The sequence below is a fragment of the Antedon bifida genome, chromosome 4 (assembly GCF_963402885.1).
Source record: "Antedon bifida chromosome 4, ecAntBifi1.1, whole genome shotgun sequence".
In the NCBI taxonomy this organism is placed as follows: Eukaryota; Metazoa; Echinodermata; class Crinoidea; order Comatulida; family Antedonidae; genus Antedon; species Antedon bifida.
The window spans coordinates 28,232,704-28,255,121 of record NC_136229.1 but is presented as its reverse complement, the minus strand read 5'-3'; the positions used below and the strand labels follow the sequence as shown (position 1 = coordinate 28,255,121).

At 28.5% G+C, this 22,418-nt stretch overlaps 1 protein-coding gene across 4 annotated transcripts in view; it reads left to right on the top strand.

Moving 5' to 3' along the window:
• The window catches only part of LOC144839828 (receptor-type tyrosine-protein phosphatase N2-like), a 109,883-nt gene that overhangs the window by 19,189 nt on the left and 68,276 nt on the right, over window positions 1-22,418 (top strand). For 2 of the 4 annotated variants that reach the window (XM_078695365.1, XM_078695362.1), the window contains 4 exons: window positions 3,092-3,165; window positions 3,661-3,784; window positions 6,540-6,623; window positions 18,866-18,942. In XM_078695365.1, coding sequence (XP_078551491.1) covers window positions 3,092-3,165; window positions 3,661-3,784; window positions 6,540-6,623; window positions 18,866-18,942 — 359 coding nt within the window. Of the gene's footprint in view, window positions 1-3,087; window positions 3,166-3,660; window positions 3,785-6,539; window positions 6,624-18,865; window positions 18,943-22,418 lie in introns of all 4 variants that reach the window. The other 2 variants (XM_078695364.1, XM_078695361.1) reach the window with 1 other exon arrangement.

Genomic DNA, 22,418 nt, shown 5'->3' with positions numbered 1-22,418 from the left:
AATCATTTCATTTTGTTTTATATAATATATTTTTTTTTTGGTATCTGCATAAAAGCATCTCATTGTTGTTGAATTCTGGTACAGAATAAATATACATACTAATTTGTTATCAACATTCTGTCCACATCAGCTCATCTTTGACCTCATTGTTAATTTTGATGCCATTCGAAGTTCATTCGGCAAATCATTTCATAAGATGTTAAAAGTTCAACTATCCATCAATCTTTGATAAGTATTTACTAAAGTGATCTTATGTTTCTTGAATTACGGCCGATGTAATGGAGCGGGAATGATAAAGTAAGATTTCCATCTTTAAGAGAGCAATTTGTCAAAATAATTATTAAGGACAAAAACATGAGAAAGTGTGTTTTTAATTAACAAAGCAGATTGGAGTAGAATCTCTTCTTTGAAATACAGGGTCACCCCTATTAAGGGGATACTTTCATTTGACACGAACATGAAGAAATATATGTTTTAACACTATGGCCATGATCCCCTATTCAGGCAACGTCCCTATTAAGGGGACACTTTTTTGGGTCTCTGAGTACCCAGGAGTGTATACTGTATTTACATACATTAAATACCTACAAACTAGACACATTATAAAAATTGCTGTGTAGTTTTACCAATCTATGAAATAAAAAAGAATATAAGTTCAAATAGTTTTTGGGAGGAAGTAATGTTCATCAATGTTCTATTTCATCAAATAGAAGATGTCGCATTATTTAACGAAACGGCACCATCCATTTTTATTGTCTGGAATAATGTTTATTATAAAAGAGAATATAAACACTTGATTAGATTTTATCTTAAAACATAGATTTTATACCTAGATATAATTTTTTTAGACATAAGCTATTATCTCAGTGATTTTCGAGTAATTAGAAATATTCTAAATAAAGGCATTGTTGTTTTCATAGCACCATTATCATTAACACAGCTAAATTCTTCATCCCAGCAATAATCTTTTGCCTTCCCAGGTGAATTTCAACCGATTTAATTGCAATTATTATTTCGCTTGACTTGGCACTGAAGAAAAATTTGATTGCCTTCGAAAACAACTTGAAAAACACATTTTCAAGTGTTAATTAGTGAAGAGTATGTTAATGAGAATATTATGTTAATGATGATATTGCATAATGTAATGTACTTAAGAAACAAGGAAAATTTATTATAGACATAAAGTACAGGGATATAGATATTAACAAGCACAGAACAAGGTATAAACTGAACCTGAACATTTATTAATTTTAAAATGATGATGATGAAATCTGTGAGAATGATCAAAAATAGAACGAGATTCAAAATCTGAAACTGCAGCTTGATATGCAGATATCTTAACCATTAGACCACTTGGGTTTTCATGGCATTGTCCTATTGGATAGGACTCTAGCACCCTCGGTGTGGTAGAGTAGAACAGCGCTAGCTCAAAATTGTATGCACACACAAGAAATCAAATTGATACGCCCTCAACTTTCGGTATATTAATTCACGAAGCGGTTAAATTCACTAAATAAAAGAAACCAGTTTTATATTATCTTTGATGTAATAATAATAATTTTGAAAAATATCTATTTTAGCACAATGTATTACACAGTAATTATACTGTAAATATAATAAAGATATATTATATATTAAATTATATTATTTAAGCGATCAATGAATTCAACACTGTTAAAAATTACTTATTTACTTTAAAATATATTTGATATAACGTTTATTCTACTATAATATTAATAATGGTAGCAAGATTTTTATTACATCTCTACTAATGCATTTTGTCAAATGGATCGTGTTGAATGAATCCCATTCAACTCAACATGCATGCTTTTTAGCGAGCTGTTTGTCGTGCATAATGATTTCGTTGCCATGGAAATCACTCCATCATCTCTAATGCATTTGACATTTGTACTGTTAATAATAGTGATGTCATGACTGACTAATTTCCTAGAAGTCGACTACATAAGACTACGGGCCAAATATAATAAAGATTCTGAATCAACGAAATCAAATACTTAAATAGATTTGTGGCTGTTTCTTGCTAAATTTAAAGATATCACCACATTTAAGATGAAAATCTAAATTGGCTGCCAGCCAATGTGAGGTTTTATATATTTTTTTTACACTAATCTGACTATAAATCAGTGGATTTACATATTATTGTTTTCATTTCTTAATGATAATTAGCTACTATAATATAAGTAAATGTAAACGACTTTTGTAAATTTAAAGAATGTATGAATATTATTTTAGTTTTGGTACAGTAGTAGCTTTCTTTAACAAGACATAACACATAACATAACATGAAATTGTCTAAATAAAAATCTGACAATTTTCGATTGAAGCTAATGGTCAACATAAATAGTAAGATATTATATGTTTTCATAAAAAAGAATACGAATAAGAATTATATATTAAAAATATAAATTCTGAATGATTTTCTCATATTTATCTTTTCACATAGTAGGCTAAATATTTAATAAATTGATGACATATTGATAATATTGATTCATCCACATCCGATTATTTCAGCATATGTTTTATTTCTGTAGTTAAATCGTGTTGTAGATTTATGTAACATTAAATCATTACCATTTAGCACACAAGTAAATGATATATTGACATGACAGAGAGTTTTCGCTTAAAGATATCGACGGGTCAATAGATTGCATTGGGGCGTATAAATACTGTAGGTCATCATTAAACAGTATATACATAGTATGATACAAATTAAAAACTATTAAACGTTAAAAGATATATTGTACCCCTGAAAAAAAATTTGATCCACATTTTTTGTTGAATATGCCATTTTGATGTTCCATAATAGTTATTCAATTGACCAAAAATTAGATCGATACAAAAATTATTAACTGAAAAAAAACTAATTTATACTAATAGCAAAAAATAGCCAAATTGACTGCCAGCCAATGGGTTTTGGTTGAATTTAATCATTTAAAACTAAAGTACAAAATGGCCTATTCAAAATCTGATTTGATTAATCTTCATTTTTCATGTTTTTTGAGGACAATACAGTACATGTTTATGATTATGATGATGTCATAATGAATATTTTTTTTCATAATATAGAGAGTAATTCATTTGAAGAAGTGGTAAAACCAGACAATGAAATACCTTTGGACGTTAACATGGAAAAAAAAGAACAGGGTATGTATCATATGAAGGGCTCCCTTGTTGATTTACATCACATAACTGCTGTTTGTACTCATTATTTTATTTATACACACAATTTTCTTTATTTTTTATTTTTGTGGTTTTTTGTCAGGATTACCTGACAAAAGACTTAAGTCTTAAGTCCACTTTTAATTCGTTATTCTAAAAGAAAAACTCATCATTCATTTTTTTGTCACTTGTTTTAATGAATCTAAAGAAAACAAATGTTTGAAATTGAAAAATTGTTTATGTTGTGAAAAGGGGTTTAAGTCATCCTAAGGGTGTAGTAAAAACTGTTTCAGATTATACCAGTATGGCTCATAACACTATTGTTAAGATCATTGACATTCCAAACATATTTTGATGTAAGTTTGTTTTGTTTTTTAGCAACATTTTATTTATAGGCTTGTAAAATTTATAGGTATAATCTAAGCTAATGATATAGTAAGAATTAAAAAAGAGTCTTTGTTGTTATTGTGTTTTTTTCAGATTTATTTAATGACCACAACAATCCAGACACAGAGACTACTGTAAAAGTGGCAGTTACATCGTCAAGACCTGCCAAGAAAAATGAAAGACTTAAAAACAGAGTATTCATCATAACAAACGAGACGTAAGTTTACCATCTACATTTTGTATTGGTATGCTATTTTTGTGGTACAGATTTGTTGAATGTGATAGGATTATGTATATAGTCAGGCTCTACTACTAGAACTTGTTGGCAATTTTCAACAATGTACATCATGCCATGTTTTGGAAAGTTCCTGAATATACTATTATATTACATTGTTTAGATTCAAGAAATTTTATTGGTCCACTTAAACAGAAATTGAAATTCACTGTCATAATTAAAACAATAAAAATACAATGAAATATATTCAATAAATAGCTAAAACACTATACAATAAAAAAAAAAAAAAATTAAATTAAGGTAAAATGTTAAAATATAAAATATATTTAAAATGATTAGAATTCATTAAAAAATTGAGAAAAAGTACAGATAGTTGCTGATATCCAATATTAAATATCGCCCTCTTGTGTCTGGATGTAATTGTTGAAAATGTTAGTGCCCTCAATGGTTTGGGGCATGCTTTATATTTTAAAGTCATCTGATTTTTAATTTTTCCAAGTTTCTAATGTAAACTAATAAAGAACAATATAATATTCAAAATTGTACAATGATTGAACTGTATTGATTTCACTCAGACAGAAAAAAAACAGAAATAATTTTGAGTGAGCAGATGTTTTGTAAATGGAAAAATTACCGGATTATAATTCTACATGTAAACCTCATAACATGAAATATTATGAAACGATTTAATTGAAATTAGCAATTTGTGATGCATAGATTTCGAATTCTGTAAGCTCCGTGTAAGCCATGAATGCTTGCCACTACACGAAATGTGTTTTCAATTTAAAAATCTCTGATTATGAGATTTTGTTGATAAGATATAAATTGCTATTTTCTCTGGAAAGTCTTGTAATTTATATAATCTTCTTCTCATAGCCATTTTCCATTTTCAGGGTCACCATATCAAATAATGTATTTCATTTTTTCTATATTAGTTCTTTTCACTCACATCTTTAACTTTCTTTTTTTGTTTTTTACTTTTGTCTAAGAAATCCATCTATCCATTAATTTCTGAAAGTTTATTTAAAATTTAATTAATTTCAGAAGTCATCATTTGCATTTCTTTCTAGATTCTGAACTCCTCTTTTTTACTTCTACAAATTCATCTTCAGCAGGTTTCTAACAACTTTTATAACATTCAATATATATTATGTAGCAAATAAATATCTTCAGATATTTTCCTTTTTCAGAAGAAGAAATTTCTCTCTGAACTCTTGGTCTCTGGTCATTATTTTCCTTTTTCACCAAACCAATTACTGCTTCCATCTCTTTCCAATTCTCTTTGTTTCCTCCTTCCTCCTTTTCCTACTTTATATTATCCATTACAAACTTTCTTTACTTATACTCATTACTCTATCTCATATATTCTTCCCATAATATTCAATAACCTCCCCTTTCGTCCTCTTGTCTAGCAATACATTAGATCCATCCTTGATCTTCTTTCAACTTTCCTTTTCCAGAAGTCACCACATGAAACATTTTTCTTTCATCTCTCCCTGCACTGCATCTTCTTTCTCTGCTTGTAAGACAAATCCATTATCAGCAGGTTTCCATTGATCATCTTTTGGCTATTTCCCATTTCCAGAAGCCCTCTAGATGAAATCTTTGGTATTCCTTTTTTTACTTCTTCCAAACAGCATCCAAGAATCTTTCAATTTGTCAACATCAATGTCGCCCTCTATATTTAGATATTTTTAATTATGCAGAGAATCAAAGTTCAGTAAAATAAACAATGATACCGAGTACTATAATCAGTAACATATTTGCTCTTTTGTATCCAAATGAGTTTTACAAAATACAAAGTACTACACTAATTAAAGATGTCCAAATGTTAATGTATTGAAAATCAGAGTTTATTTCTATGCAGGAATTCAAATTATTAATATTTTATAATCATTCTTAATTTTAGCCAAAGGTAAAATACCAAAGTCTGTAAAAAAAAATCAACAGAACGACTGACTAGGATTTATGATCCATGATCTATCAAAAACATATAAAGAATGGAATTTCTATCTGTACATTTTTGTATGTCAAATTCTTCACCTAGTAAATTAATACAATTGCATGGAATTCTACAAATACTTCATTTAGAGTAATACCATATCTTATTATATTATGTATTATATTAAAAATGATAGGAATTTCATCATAATATCGACTTGAGTACATAAACTAAAGGTCCATAGCTAAATGCTACTGTAGCTTGTCTCAGACTCAAACATGATAATTTACATTTTAAAAAGTAAAAATAACTTTTAATAGCTTTAGTAATGTAAGGCAATGTAATGATTAAACAGTCAGAGGAGGTGAACAAATAGACAAAAAGCTTTCTTCTAAATTATCTTAAATACGATACTTGTGGTATCATTTCTTTAGATTATAAAACGTTAATAATGTTTACCAAGAAGAGAGACACTCGCTCTTGGCAGATGCACTCAGAAATACCTCAAATCTGCTTTTTCTTGTGATACACTTTATGTTCCTGTTAGCAATTTTAACAAATTTGTTTTTTTTATCTAGCCTAGAGTATCAATTACGTGACATTGATAATTTTAATAATTTTTGTAATTATGTACTATTTATGGAAAAGAAAAAAATAACTTTTTATTATATTTTTAAATTTTTCATTTATTTTATATAATTATTAATTTTTATAGAATTATAAAATTTAATTATGCATTTTTTAAAGCAATTTTTTAATCAATAGTAAATTCTATTTTTCTATTCATATCTACAGTTTAGCAGAACACGATGGAGAAAGGGTTGTTGAACAACTTAGCAATATGTTGAATCTACCAGAGGATGCATTTACAGATATAAGGTAAGTTAAAATTCTAGAGGGCGTGCACGTATGACTCTCGGAATAGCTAATAATACATCAGTTTAACTTGAGCCTTATTTTAAACAAGTCAACAAATCGTGTTACCATTTTCTTATTTCCCACTACAAGAGCGAATAGTTTTTCATTCCGATCACGTGTATCTTGAGATGTTTGGTTCACGTGAGTTCTTATAAACCCATTTTGTTTCATTTTGCGCAAAAAATGGTACCATCATTACCATAACCTTGAACCACACTCTACTAATAATGTTATGAATAGCATAGGCCTGAATATGGTAATCGTTTTTTTTATCTACCCTATAAATTATGCGTAATTTATCATGTTATAATTTGTAATTATGTCTATTAATGGTAAATAACTAACCTATGCAAACAATAATGTTATAAATAGCATAGGCCTAACATAGTGGTAACCATACAAAGTTACTTCAGTGAATCTGGAAGGGACTATGAAGCGAATCCATTTTGGTTAAAGTATGCTTGTGTTACAACTTACTGACGAGGTTGAAAAATTGCGATTGAAAACCTTTCAATTTTTAGTAACCAAAAATACAAAAATATTGTAGGATTCCGCCACAATTATTATTAAATCTATGTTTTGTGGAATATAGCTGAAACAGGGTACGTATTCACAATGGTTATTACAATAACAGATTTCGCAGTGTGTCTGCCTATCTCAGAATTGCGCATATACGTTTATATTGTAGATGCAGATTGTTTGTGAAAACTATAGAACCTCTAAGTTCCAACCCTATTAAATTTCGCACTTCATATTTGCATTTTGTGCAAATAAAGATATCAATAATAATCATTTTTAAAAGCTCTTTCATGCACCATTAATTATAAATTTTCATCATACCTGTAAATAATTAAATAGTTTGCAATCACATGGTGTATTAAGTAGTTTATTAAAGTACAATGATAAATTAATATTTTCCCCTCGACCAAAGTGTATTAATGAATTAATCAGTGCTTTTTATAATAATTAATTTCCATAATCATTCTTTTATAATAGATTAGAAATTTACATTAACCTTTCAAATTGGAAATTTCTTTCTGAAAAATATTTTTTTCTTCAATTTTTTGTTGAATTTGAGATTTTAATGTCACATAATAGTTATTCATTTTGACTAAAAAATTGCCATAAAAAATAGTCAAATTGTCTGTCAGACAATGGTTTTTGGTTAAATTGACCATTTATCTTGTCTTTTTATTATTTTAGTGAAACATTTGTTTTTCTTTGGAAGTGAACGTTACTTTATTACAAACTGCAAAATGACCTTTTCAAAGTCTGAATTTCCTTTTTCATGTTTTTCTAGGACAATACTGTATATCTTTAAGTTTATTGATAATAATTTGTTTTTAATGTAATTATAAAGTTTTCATTGCTTAACTGTACAAAATATTATTCTTTATTTAAAATGTCTGTGACTTTGAATTAAATTTTGTTTTAAAGCATTATGTACAGTATGATGATTTTTATTTGAAATGTATAATATTTGTATATTATTATTATTATTATTAATTTTTTTTTTTCATTGTTTAGATTTATTTTATAATATGTTTTAATGATGAACATTAAAAGTCAAAAAAATGTCCTTAGATTTATTACGATTCAACTATTGGATATTCATTTAGTAATATGCAGTATCCTTAATACATTTGTTGCTAACTCTGAATTTTAACATTCTAAATACTGAATGATTAATGAGATAATGATATCAGTGGTTAATGAGACAATATGGATCGCGTCAGCGTGGGGTTTAAATAACAACCACCAAGTTGCATTCTATCGTTGACTGGGGCGCCGTGCATGATGGATTATATTAACGACCTCAGATTCTTTCGTTGTTGAAAACATCTCGGCGTTGAACAGCGTTTGAAGTGCAATTTTAATATAACCTAATGCTTTTGTACAGCAAGTCAAAATTCTCATTTCTATTGAAGATTTAATTCTATTCAGCTGTTATCTTGTGTTGCTTTGAAATGGTTTTAGCTTTTACGATTGAAGAACAAAATCTTTCTTGTCATTTTTCTAATACATCTTGCTCTTTTTTTGATATTTTTATATAATTTGTGTTTATTCAACTGCTATTTTTAGTAGAAGAATTATATTCTATTAAAACATAACATTCTTTTTTTTTTAATTTTGAATAATAAATTGTAGCAGAATTATATTCTATTGAAATACCATGATTATATTTTTTTTGTGTATTTTGAAAAATAACTATTTTAAAATAAATATAATTTTGAAGACATTAATTCTTTTTCCTAGAGAATAAATTGGCCAAACAAAATTAATTCTGTTATATTAATTATTATTTATATATTAAATAATTATTATATAGTAATTTAATATCTTGTATTCCAAAATGTTAATTAATTTTATCTCATAATGAATAAATTTAATAATTTTTGTTTTCCAATTATATCCAATTAGAGAATATTGTTTCTGTGGTATAGGATGAAAGCAATCTATGCTATGTTTAACTTATAAAATGGTGTTGTGGCTTGGTGGTTAATGCTTGCCTAAATATCTCAAGGTCTTGTGTCCAAATCCTGTTTGATCTTGTTAAAAAAGCTATCCTTAACAAGCTAAAGTATATCATTCTATTGTATATTTTTGTTTTAAATTGATGTCATTTTAAATTCTAAAGACGTTAAGTACATGGTAACATAAATTTTCTTTTAAATGGTAAAAAACTGTTTTTTTATGCATATTATCATTTTTCTGTATTATATACAGAAAAATGCTATATATTTATTATATCAAATTACTTAAATTTATCATTTTAATTTATTATAGTGTTTTGTATTGCATCATGATGCACTATATACAGTTGGGACTAATAGGTCAATTTATTATAATTACTAATACATTATTCTCAGCAGCATTATGTGAATGTGTTTCAAATAGCTATAAATGAGGTGTGATATTTTTTATTGATTACATCAGGTCTGATATGTCGCCCTCAGTCATCCATTCACGTTCAAAGCGAAGTGTCTGAATTAAATCTACTAAATGATGCATTAAAGTCATCACATTTTTTTAAAAATTACTACAATATCTATTTTTGAAATGTATTCATTTTCATTCATCATATGGCTTTAAATATTACTTACTCTAAAGATTACATGAACATTCTATTATATTTCCACATCTGTGACAATACTCTCTCCCCACCCCATACAATATTTCCGAACCTCTCAGTAACCGACTTTTATTATTATTTAAGAAAACGTTTAGATATACTATACCACTACCATTTTATTTTTCTTTTCTTACTCTAGTCTAAAGATTACAGAACATTATTTTATATTTCCATATCTGTGAAAATAATCTCTCTCCAAACTATACAATATTTCCGAATCGACTGTTATTATTATTTAAGAAAACCTTTAGATATACTGTACTGCTACCATTTTATTTTTCTTTTGCATATTGTAATGTTTGTGCTTGATTTGCACACATGTTGTGCTTACATGAAGCTATACTCCATGGTTTATAGTTTATATTATTTTTTTTTTCTGTTGCTTTTGTTTTGTTTTTTCTTTTCATTATTTTAGTCATTTGTTTTATTGTTTTATTTTTGTTGCACCACTAACGACAATGTGTGCCACTGATAAAAAAGTGATGACCAATAAATAAATACTTTTTTCATAACCCATAATTTCTAATTTTTTTTTCCTTCTAAAGTCTAATATAATATAGTTTCATACATTATATTTTAAATCACAATTTACCAGCTCATTTCTCAATATCATCGTTCAATCTCAACTGCATTTTTGGAAGAGTAGGAGGTTACTGGTCCATCTGCTTCTGTTTTATGACAACACTGGACACAAAGGGACCCTTTAGGGAACATGTTATACAGTATGTGTAACATCTGGTCCACTGCGTTTTGAGACATTTGCTGTATAAAGTATATAAATACAAATCCGTTATCCATTGATAGAAACAAACATAATGCATTCACTAATTTTCTAAAAAAACAAGCTGCTAGAAACCGATAGATTGGACATAGACATAAGAAAATAATGTAAAATTTTTGTGCACGTTAATGAATAAAGTAACGTTCACATCATGATCGAAGTCTATTAGCTTTAATTACACATTAAGTCATCATGCATCAGTGATTTTAACATTAACTGATTATGTTAGCACATTTACAAACATTAATTGTGTTGTATAAAATCATCAGGCAATCTGTACATAAAATAATACTAGCATGTTGCTCCTTTATAATTTTGTTCACTAACTCTGTCGGTTTGTGTATCAAATGTCTTCATATTTTTATGGAATGTGGGCAGGTGTGGAGAGATGTCACCCCTCCCCCCTTCCCATCCTTTCTCAGGTAAAGAATTATACTCCGGGTCCACTTTTTCTCCTTCAATGGAGAAGGAAACTTCCAACGATATATGCAAATTTTAATCCATTTTAACTAATACATTTATTTTAAATGCTTGCTCCTTTATGTGGTTTAATGCCTATTTCCAGCAATAACTGACAGTCGTAGCCATCTCCGTAAAGGTTGAGAAATAGATATTTGACCTTTGACACCAATATCTGGACCACTTAGCGTCACAACCTTTTCCGATTACACTTATCAATCATGTGTACATGTCTAACAGCACAAAACTAACATTCAAATCTAGTGAAATCAATAATAACGGCATGTTTGCCAATAACAATTCTAATATAACTTTATTCTGCTTCTTTTTGTAATCTAATTATGAATAATTATTATTTATTATATTTTATTTTCTAAATTAATTTTTTAAGCATATAATTATGCCATAATAATAAAGGATACATGTTAATATAATTAAATTTAAATTAATCTGTATTATTATAGTAAAATGTTTGTGTAAAATAATTTATTGTTTTTAGTAAAAAATATTTATTCATGATATTCATGATTATTACAACAATCTTCTTTTTGAAAATTCTTTTCGAACGTCTATGCTATTTAAATTTGTTCCAGTTTTTGTTGTTCATAATTGTTTCCTCGCAAAAGAAACAGTTATTTTAAATACAGTTTAATCAGGAGATTTCTTCTTCTCATCTCATAATCTAAGAATGAAATATGAATTTGAAATAGCTGATACTCAAGATTGACTTTTCATTCATACTTTGGACAAATGCTATGTGTGTTCATATGTGCATACAATTTAGCAAAATTACATTGTATTTCAATATGTTATAACAAATGTTTTGCTTATATTGAATGTTATTTATAGAGATTCAAAATACAAAACGGAAATTGCGTTTTTTGATTACTGGTTAAAATATGACCATGCACGAACAACCTATCTTCTTTGTACTATATTAACAGTTGTCATCCATATTAAATATATGACAACTTGGTCCAGCTTGCTTGACTTCCAGTTTCAGAGTCATGGGTTCAAATCATGTACGAGTCAAGGTTTTATCATGACTCAAATGCCAGAAAGCTTATAAACAGCTTGATATAATGTTTAGTTTTTCTGTCATGCGGTTAAACGTTCGTGTATGAGATTTTCATCTTGACACAAAAGCTAAAGTGATAACATCTTGGTATAGATAGCTGAGTGGAATAATGCTTGACGTTCAGTGTCAGAATACTAGGTTCAAATCTTGTATTAGTTACAATTTTTAATCATGTCACAATTTTTTAGCAATAACTATAACATACTAAATGTTTTTCTCATGCAATGCAGAGAGGCTAAACATCTTGTGTTTATTGTAGATTATAAAATACGTGATTTTGAATCTCTCGATTGTTAGTTGAGATCCTCTATGTGTCTTGTTTTTCTTAATATGAATCTTTTTTTTTATATGACAGCATATTTTTGTTCACATTTAGTAATAATAGTTTTTTAGAAGACAGATTTTCTTAATATTTCTATTAATTAATTACATTTATAAGCATCGTTAGTGTACATTATAAACATCCACATCTACATATATTGACCTTTTATCCTACGCTGAAGATTTCTTGTGTTATTGAAAGTAAATCTGTGTGAATACATTTCACTTAAAAGATTGACAAAGTCCGAGCAACGTCTAATGATAGTAGGGTTGTCACGGATACGTGATTACGCTTTGAGTGGTTACTCATCCGTTGTTATGTTTAGCTTATGCAGGGCCACGTAGTCTTGATTGCGTACACTTCTACAGTTTGTTCATTTATCATTGAAATGCGTAATAACTTTGCATCTAGCTATGTAAACAAAGCTGAAATTGTTCTACTTAACCAAAATACATCTAGGTATATCACGTATAACATACTGTATACCATTTAAATTTTTCAATAAGTATTTCAATTTTCTTCTGTGGAGATGATCTTTTTAAGTTTAGTAAAATATTTTAATGATTTTAATTTATTATATTTTATATAACAGTATGCCATTTTGAAATTATGGGGCCTTTTTTCATTTTTTTGTTTTTTTCCTCATAAATTTTCTCACTTTCATCTCATTTTATTAGATCAGAATCAAATTTGATTGATTACATCAATTTCTATATATGTCGTTTAATTTTTCGGTTTAAAAATCCACAAAAGAATCATAGTAATTAATACGAGGAACATATATCCGGTTCTAACTTTAAAATCTGTCGCTTTAAATTATTTCCACAAATTTAACCTTATTTACATATGAAAATCGTTTGTTTAAATAACCTGAAATCTATATCCCATATGTTGCTTCCCATTCTTTCACAATTTCATCTCAGATATCACGTTTCACATATTTTAAGACTTAAATTTTCAAGTTCATAAATATTTGCATATATGTAATTCTGATGTATTGTAAAGTAGCAAGAATATTTCACATTAAACATCTTTTTATCCCAGGAGTAATATTTACGTATTTTACATTTTTACTGCTTTTGTTATGTTACTGTGTCAGTGTTTTTACAATGAATAATGATGATCTAGTTGTTTAGGGAATTAAAATTTTGATTTTTAACTAGATATTAAGTAAATATAACCACGGTGTAACCTATAACCGTATATTGTTTGCCATTGTTCAACATCTGCTACATGAGAGCATGTCAATTCATACACTTTTTTTTACTACAGTATATAATTTCATAGAAGTGGAACCAGCAATACGCATTGGTTTGTACATATTTTGCTAGTAATTTTTTTTTAGTAAATGTTTAATCTTATATTATTTTAAAATGTATTTCTTAGATTTTTTTTCAGTTAAATGTAGGAATTGAAACTTTAGGCCTTATGTAGGGCAATATTGCTTTGCGTTTTGTTTTTAATTTTGTTAATTTGTTATAAATAAGTTTCTGAGCCATAAGGCGACAAGGGTCTCCACTCAGCTCTGTCAGCAGTGCAGCAACTCTTTCACTATAGTTCTTCTTCTCTGTCTTTTTCTGACTCTATGTGGCCTCAAATGAGACTTGTTTTTAAAAGCATAGATTTTCGTATTTAATTGTCATGAAAAATGGTTAGAAACAGTTTCATTCGAATCCTAATATGAACAGTGGTTATAGTGTTTTTGATCTTTTGAGTGTATATCTAGACACTCACCATCCACTTGATTATAAGCAGCCCATAGATATAATAAGCACTAGAGGGAAAATTAGCTGAGAGAGAAGTAAACACAACCCTTTCTATTGAAACATTTTTAGTGTAGGCCTACTGTAGAAAATTCATTTATTTTGAGTAACAAAAACATATTTATATTACATGTTATGCATGCATGTAAGTGGTGTGTGTTTGTGTGTGACAGAGTTTTAAAACTTACATATTTATCATAACTGAAATGATATCTTTTCAAGTTTTCTATATGTTCGCAATCTAGTCTTTGTCACTCTATAACATCTTTGTGTAGCTCACTGATCAACATCAGAACAATTTTTTTTTACCTGTATCTAGCAAATAGATAATATGTTTATCGAGTTATATTATCACAGAATTATGATGGAAATTAAGTTAATGATTATTTTTGATAACCTATATTACAAATGCATAATTCTATACTTTATATGCACATATGACATAATTAAGGATGTATTTTAGTTGATTAATATATTGGTAATGGTGTATTAATTATTAGGAGTCAGTCATAAATTATTTTAATTATACATAGATTGTGTATTTATGAATGAATGAATGGTACAGTATGTACTTGCAAAGATGTACATGAAAGACAATCAATGAGTAAATATGTAATAACATAAAATGATTGTTGAGGGAATTAAGAAAAGTGTAAATGAATGGGTGAATGAACTAAACTAAATTAAAATGGCATTGGATAAAGGAACTAAATTAGAATATCAAATGTATATGTAAATGAATGAAACTAAATTAGAATATCAAATGTATATGTAAATGAATGAAACTAAATTAGAATATATCAAACAGATATGTAAATGAATGATCTAAATTAGAATAACAAATGTATATGTAAATGAATGAAACTAAATTAGAATATCAAATGGATATGTAAATGAATGAAATTAAATTAGAATATCAAATGTATATATGTAAATGAATGAAACTAAATTAGAATATCAAATGGATATGTAAATGAATGAAGTTAATTAGAATAATCAAATGTATATGTAAATGAATAAATGAAACTAAATTAGAATATCAAACAGATATGCAAATGAATGAAACTAAATTAGAATATCAAATGTATATGTAAATGAATGAAACTAAATTAGAATCTATCAAACAGATATGTAAATGAATGATCTAAATTAGAATATCAAATGTATATGTATAATGAATGAAACTAAATTAGAATATATCAAACAGATATGTAAATGAATGATCTAAATTAGAATATCAAATGTATGTAAATGAATGAAACTAAATTAGAATATCAAATAGATATGTAAATGAATGAAATTAAATTAGAATAATCAAATGGATATGTAAATGAATAAATGAAACTAAATTAGAATATCAAATGGATATGTAAATAAATAAACCTAAATTAGAATATCACTGAGTGTGTAATGAATTAAACTTAAGTACAGTTTGGCCTAAATTGGAATATTAATGAATATAAAGCAAATTAGAATATAAATTTAAACTAAATTAGAGTATAAATGAATATTGAAACGTGTGAATGAGTACAGTAAATCTCTTTGAGTATCAATGAATATATTTAAAAAAAAATATGTATCAATGACTGAACAAAACTAAATTCAAATACAATGAATATTACAAACAATGAATTAATCACTACATTTATAAACTAATTAGGGGTAAAGTTATGTATGCAGCATTTTAATATATAAACAAAGGAATATTTAAAATAATAAACAGAACAGGAAAACAATGTGATTATTATATAAATGATTAGATAGATAGAATATTCCTGTATTAATAAATTTAGATGAATATTTCATGATGAAAATCTGAATATGCATTAGTCAAATTTCAAATGTATTTCTTTCAAAAGAATGGATAAGTAGACATGATTAATTAACGAAATGCAGATAATTTGATAAAAATTCTATACATAATTAATCAAAGAAACATATTTTGCAAAATGAAGTTTATCAACAAGTAAATAATGGAATGGATGATTGATTGAATTCTGTGAAGAAGGGATCAATGCGATTTTGAAGAAATAGTGCACAAATTTAATGAGAGAATTACATCGTAAAGCCTCTATTTACAGAATTGGATCAGCTGTTGTAAATTTTCTGTTCTACAAACATAATTCTCTTCTTCTCCACATGATATAAACAATTCAACATACAGCTACAGTGATCCGAACTATGTATTGTTTCTGTCGAGTACCCAGAAGACCTAGATTTCAAGTTGAACTTTTTGAAAATTGTAACCCTTTGACTTAATTGAATTGCCAAAGATAATATAAAGAAGATTGTACAAATTGTTTTGTTGGTTCTTGCCGGTCTTGGGTATGATGTATATGATATGATGGCATAATGAAGTCGGCATGTTTTAGTAACTAGGTAAGTTGTAAAGCATGTTTTCCAGTCTTTACTTGCGTTGAATTTACCAGTTTACCAGGAAAAGGTGATAAAAATAAACGCTAACAATCTGCAATCGTCGAAGTTGAATCAAGTTCAACTTTAACAATACAATCGTTAAAACTTGGCGAACAATTAGTTTACAAATTACGTCATCATAGTTTGTTAACAAAATACGTATGCGTTGATAAATTCTTGAATTTTACAAAGTGCCAACGTTTCCAAACATGTCCTAGGCTAGGTTGCAACAATTTCCAATTTTCACGCAGGTCTGGCTGCGCATGGCCGGCTTTTGGTTCACAACACTGCATGTGAGCGTTATCCCAGAAATGCTCGATAGAACTAAGAAAAGCATTGATCACTTAAAAATGTGTAAATATTAGCGGTCTGGCTTGATCATCATCATTGTTATTTATTCTCAACTTTAAAGATTTGAAAACTTAAAGTAATATAACGTTGAATGGAAAACAGACTTAAGCGTCTTCTTTGTCCCCATAATTTATAGATCCACTATTTTTTTATTTTTTTAATGTTTTATCAACTGTGACATAGAGTCTCTTTGATAATATAGTCAAGTTTTCAAGTGTCTTTCAAATAACACCAGAACATTCAATTGTAGAGGGGATCCATTTACAGCTGTTGATACCTCCTTTGTATCTTATTGTATTAGGCATTATTCTTCTATGTCATGACATAATGGGAAACACTGACAATATACTATTTAGCAAATAACCATTATTTTACTGCCACCTGTTCGATAATAGTTATAGATTATGTTCAATGTTGCAGTCAACTTTGTAGCCTTAGATGAGAGCTAATTTCCTTTTTTTCTGTTGGCCATTATGAGGTTTATTTACAAGTCAGAAATAAGGCAGTGATTGTTTTAGAGAGTAGTCTCTGCTGTAGATAATGACTGTTTATGGGTACTGTAGATAGGCAGAAGAGCATACCAAAGATATGTATAGCTGTAAGTACTTGCCATTTGATTGGTTAATTTCATATCACATGCCATTCTTTATTCATAGTTCTACTGCACAAAAAAAAGTAATATTAAATGGTTTATATTGCATGTTAACTATTTTGTAAAATTTGTTTTCAATGCAAGGCAGGCAACTGTTGCCAACTTGTCGTGTGTATATTCTGTTCTTATCTTACTTCTCAATGTGGTATGGAGGGTCATGTGATCATTGACCTGTAAGTTAATAATTCATGGAAACTAAAACTTTACACCAATGAACTACATTAGGAAACATGGCTGTTATTAGGTCTAATTTTATCTTTCATGAGATTATAGAGCATAGAATCACAGTTACTTAATCACTGTTAGCTAGAACAACATTTAGCCATGAGGCAGTCATTTCCGTCTATTCATTGTGGCAATGTTTCTTGCATTAGTGTTGGAAGAAATTGATAATAAATTGGGCTAATTAGAAAGTAACTTAAGTATGATTTAAATTTGCAGCATCGTATACGATTTTATTTTTATTAATTTCTCTAATGAAGAAGACTTTCTATAAATAGTGATCTTAGTTCTTCTCCAAGCTTAATACACCAAATGTCAATCAGTATAGAGTCCTTTCTGTCATTTGATTTCTATACGGATGTAAGACTGGATTATTTTTAGACAGTTTGCAATATATTCTAATTTGATAATGCTGATTTTTGAAGTATGTTTTTATGTGTTTATTTGGAATGCATGGATTTGTTGTATATACACACAAGGATTACTAAGTATTTTTATGGAAGTTGAATGGTCGGATGGTTAAATTCATACGGAAAAAAAATTAAGTTTATCGTGTGTCAATAAATATTGGAATCGTTTAAGTGATTTCAAAGTAGTAGACCCTCTATTAAGAGGAGTATCCCTTGAGTAGAGAATGGATGTATTTTTAAAGCCTACTGTATTATAGCTTATTTGTTAATTCATTGCAAGTGTCTCCTGAATAGGGTTGTCCTAAAAGAGCAGTAATTCAACAGTACTTCATATACAAATACTATTTACAGTTAAAGTTAAGAAATACAATATAGAAAATAATTGTTTTAGACAAACTTATGGTAATACATGCAAATTATGATGAATAAATGAACAGCTAAATGATTCCAACCAGGAGGAAACCTCGTCTCAATGGGATCCATGCTTAACTTGAGACACACAACTTTATGTACCCTACAGTGATTTCAATAGTGAATTTTTTTTTTTTTTTTTTTCGATTATAATCTATGTGTGGCTTGGTAGAATAACTGTAAAACATTTCATTTCATTATTTCAGAGTGAAGAACAAGAAAGTAACATTCACTGTCAATTCAAAGTACAACAACTCTGCATCAGACATTGCATCTAAAGCAGGTAAGATCTCATAACTTCCTGATGGATGTCATTTTTGAAGTCAGATGTTAACCTGATTCCAGTGAAGTAACTTCCCTTCTTTTATTCCCACATTCCTCCCATGGGTGCTATTGCAGAAGGCAGATGTGAACAAAATTAGTTTTTACTGATCTTGTCTTTTGGCTGGATACAGAATGGCAGACATTGAGCCAACTTTCCCAGTATAATTTTAAGTACCTATGGAGTTACTTATGTTTTATTGAGGGCCCTTAATGATCAGTTCCTTCACTGGAACTGGATAGGCCATCCTCATTGGTAATAAAAATATATAAACAGCATTGCTTATTATTTCCATTTTAATCATTCAGTTTTTCACTTAAGCACTTTTTAATTATCTTGACTTAATTGAAAATATTGATAAATGCTAACCTTTACAGCTAAATCGGCCCTAGGACAAATAACTGAAAAGACTGCAAGAAATGTCTTGACTTAAGCAAAAATATTAATAAATCCCAGGCATGATGCATATCAAGTAATTATGATAAACCCTATCTTTCTGTTCAGCATTCTTGGACATTTTACTTGTATTCTAAATATGTCATTGAGTTTGTGTGATTTAACGATTGAATAACCATTTGTATTTACAATCAAGACAATGACGAATTCTAATCATGTCGATAGTGTAAGCAGAGTTCTGAATTGACAGCAAATCTTCATTATTTAATCGCGAATGCCCGACAGATTGTACGTGTCATCTGCGTATAGGAAACCGTATTGATTATTGCACTTGAAGCAGCCTTTATTGTTTGTATTACTAAGACTGTTGAGTTTTGTATATTCTACACACTCCTTCATCATACGGCGACATGGCTTAATCAATGGCTATTAAGTAATGTTGTATTTTATATACTTACTTGGCGGTATTAAAAAAAAATGTAATTGCATGGGTCATTCTTGGGGTAAAAGATTACAGATACGCATCTGTCAAATTGAAAAAAATCTATGGTAATTTTATTTTTCACGTGTGATGTAATGTAATGTAAATTAAATCTTTCTGTTTAGAATTCCTTTTGAAATTTTAGATGTTTGTCACCATCTTGTATATGGCTCTAAATTCAATATAATTAACATCGTTAAACTATCTCATGTCACGCCTTTCTCATTACTGTCTGTAGGCTCTCAAGAATTATAATCAGCGTTCTGTAAACAGATGTGAGCTGCCAGAATCAAAGACAGTATATGTTGTGTTCATGATACTCTGTGTCTTTATCTTCTAAGCTCTAATTCACCAGTATTTTCATAGCATGTGTCTTCTTAAATTGAATAAATTCATCTCCTTCCAAAGATATATTATGAATGATATTATTATGTGAAGGAAAAGTGAAATAACATTGAAACTAGCCACCCGTTTCATGCGTTGCTGACATTCTTGAGAAAGTGTGTTATTACGTTAGTTTCAACATTATCATATGATCCAAAATGTTTCCTTTTTTAACTTAAGACTGCCTTCTCCCCATCTAGGTTGTTGTGGACTGGCTCTGGACACATTTTCAGTCTAATAATTGTTAGATTTGTTAAAACAGTTACAGTACTATGCTTACATGATACAGTATTACTATAAACATTGTTCATTCAAATTGAACAGATGATGCTGTAGTTATGGCAAATAGAAAATAATAAGAATATGACCAGCTTTAAGCCACACATGAGTTCAATTGGCTTTCCTTACCCTGTACAGGATCTTCATAAGTAGGCCAACAGTATATTTCTGCATTATTTCCCCTAATAATAAAATGCCTACTGCCCTCTATCATTAAATATTTCTGTCATATGATATTCTACATCACCTTTTAATGGATGTTATAAAAACCAATGATTTAAAATGCTATTATCAATATTTTACCTTCATTTACATACATCCTTTATTTGATATAGATACATTTTAAAATTGTTATCCATCCTGTAATTGGAAAGTTTGTGCTCGCTGTTGGATGCGTATGAAATAAAAACATTTTTACCTTTGATGAAATCCTTAGTTTGATAATTTCACAAGTTTTTCCGCAAACACCTTGCATAATCCGCCTTCTTAATGTATAATCTGTTGACTTGTCATCTGGTCATGGCTTTCCCAGAATCCAAGTTATCCCTTGTGTATAGTTTTCACATCATCAATTGCAGAGGATGCAGTGGTAAAAATCACTTGGACATTCTTGCGTAGGAGAGAAACAAACTACCCTTAAAGTCTATTTGTCTTTGTATTTAAAGAGAAATATCACACTTAGATCATAAAAGAATTTTACCTCAGCTCTGTAGTAAACCAGACAAGTAATGAATTGACAGATGCATAATCTTATGGAGGCAAGGCGATTTTAGGATTTAAAACATGACTGTAAATTAAACATTTTATCTGGTTCTTGTTGAATGTTCTTTGTGCTGATTGACTTAATTCAATATTTCACAAAATGTAAAGTCATCAGGATAACTCATTAATTCCACATTATATAAGAGGCCGACTTCTAAAAAGGGTTCAAACCATTGAAATCATAACATGAGAACATTATAATACAATTAATATTAAAAGATAAATTAACAAACCAGACAGGGGGTAATTGTTATTAAAATTATTACACATCATCACATCAATTGATTAAAGAAACAGTTAAAACAGAATAGCTTCCAATCTTAGTCTATTATTGTTAGTCTTAGAAATAACTTTCTAAGAATGAATGATCTATAAAATATAATGCTTTGGTGCTGAAGTCATTTGCAGTCTGATGCCATTTACACTAAGAAAATCTCATTTAATTCCCCTTTGTGTAGGCTATGGTTTTTATACAAGATTATACTATAAGACAATTTCTCTACACACTATCACACAGGTTGCAAAGATATCTGACTATATGAATATCCACATCCACAAAATCCATAATATATTAATATACCCGATTTTGTAATAATGATTTAACCTTACCACAAGTTATACACAAATTACATTACTCCACCAAACATTATATTTGTTAGGAATCTCTTAAAATATAGAATTTTTATTGTAGTATTAGTGACAGTACATTTGTAATCTTTGTCCCAACTCCTCTCTCTAGTTTCACATCATTAGTTGCTCTGGGCTTTTCATCACCTAAACCTACCACTGTTAAAACCAAATGTTATTAATACCTCTTTACCTTTTAGGTATGCTTTCTCAAGTTTCCTTGTTTGTCAACAAGCCGGTTTCAACTCAATAATAGTGTGAACAAATTGTCACCATTTTAGCAGCGGGAGAGTTTGTGGGGCGTTGTTGGGAGAGGTGATGGGGTTTATTATCAATGTTGATTGCAAATGTTTATATATATAATAAATGGAAACTTTGTACCCAGAGTTACCCTTTAAATTTAACCCATCCATTTTACCTGCTGCAGGCCACTTTATAGCAATACTAATTGCTAGATAGTAGGTTAAATAAAGTAAAACATACTAAAACATTTCTGTAATATTTTGTC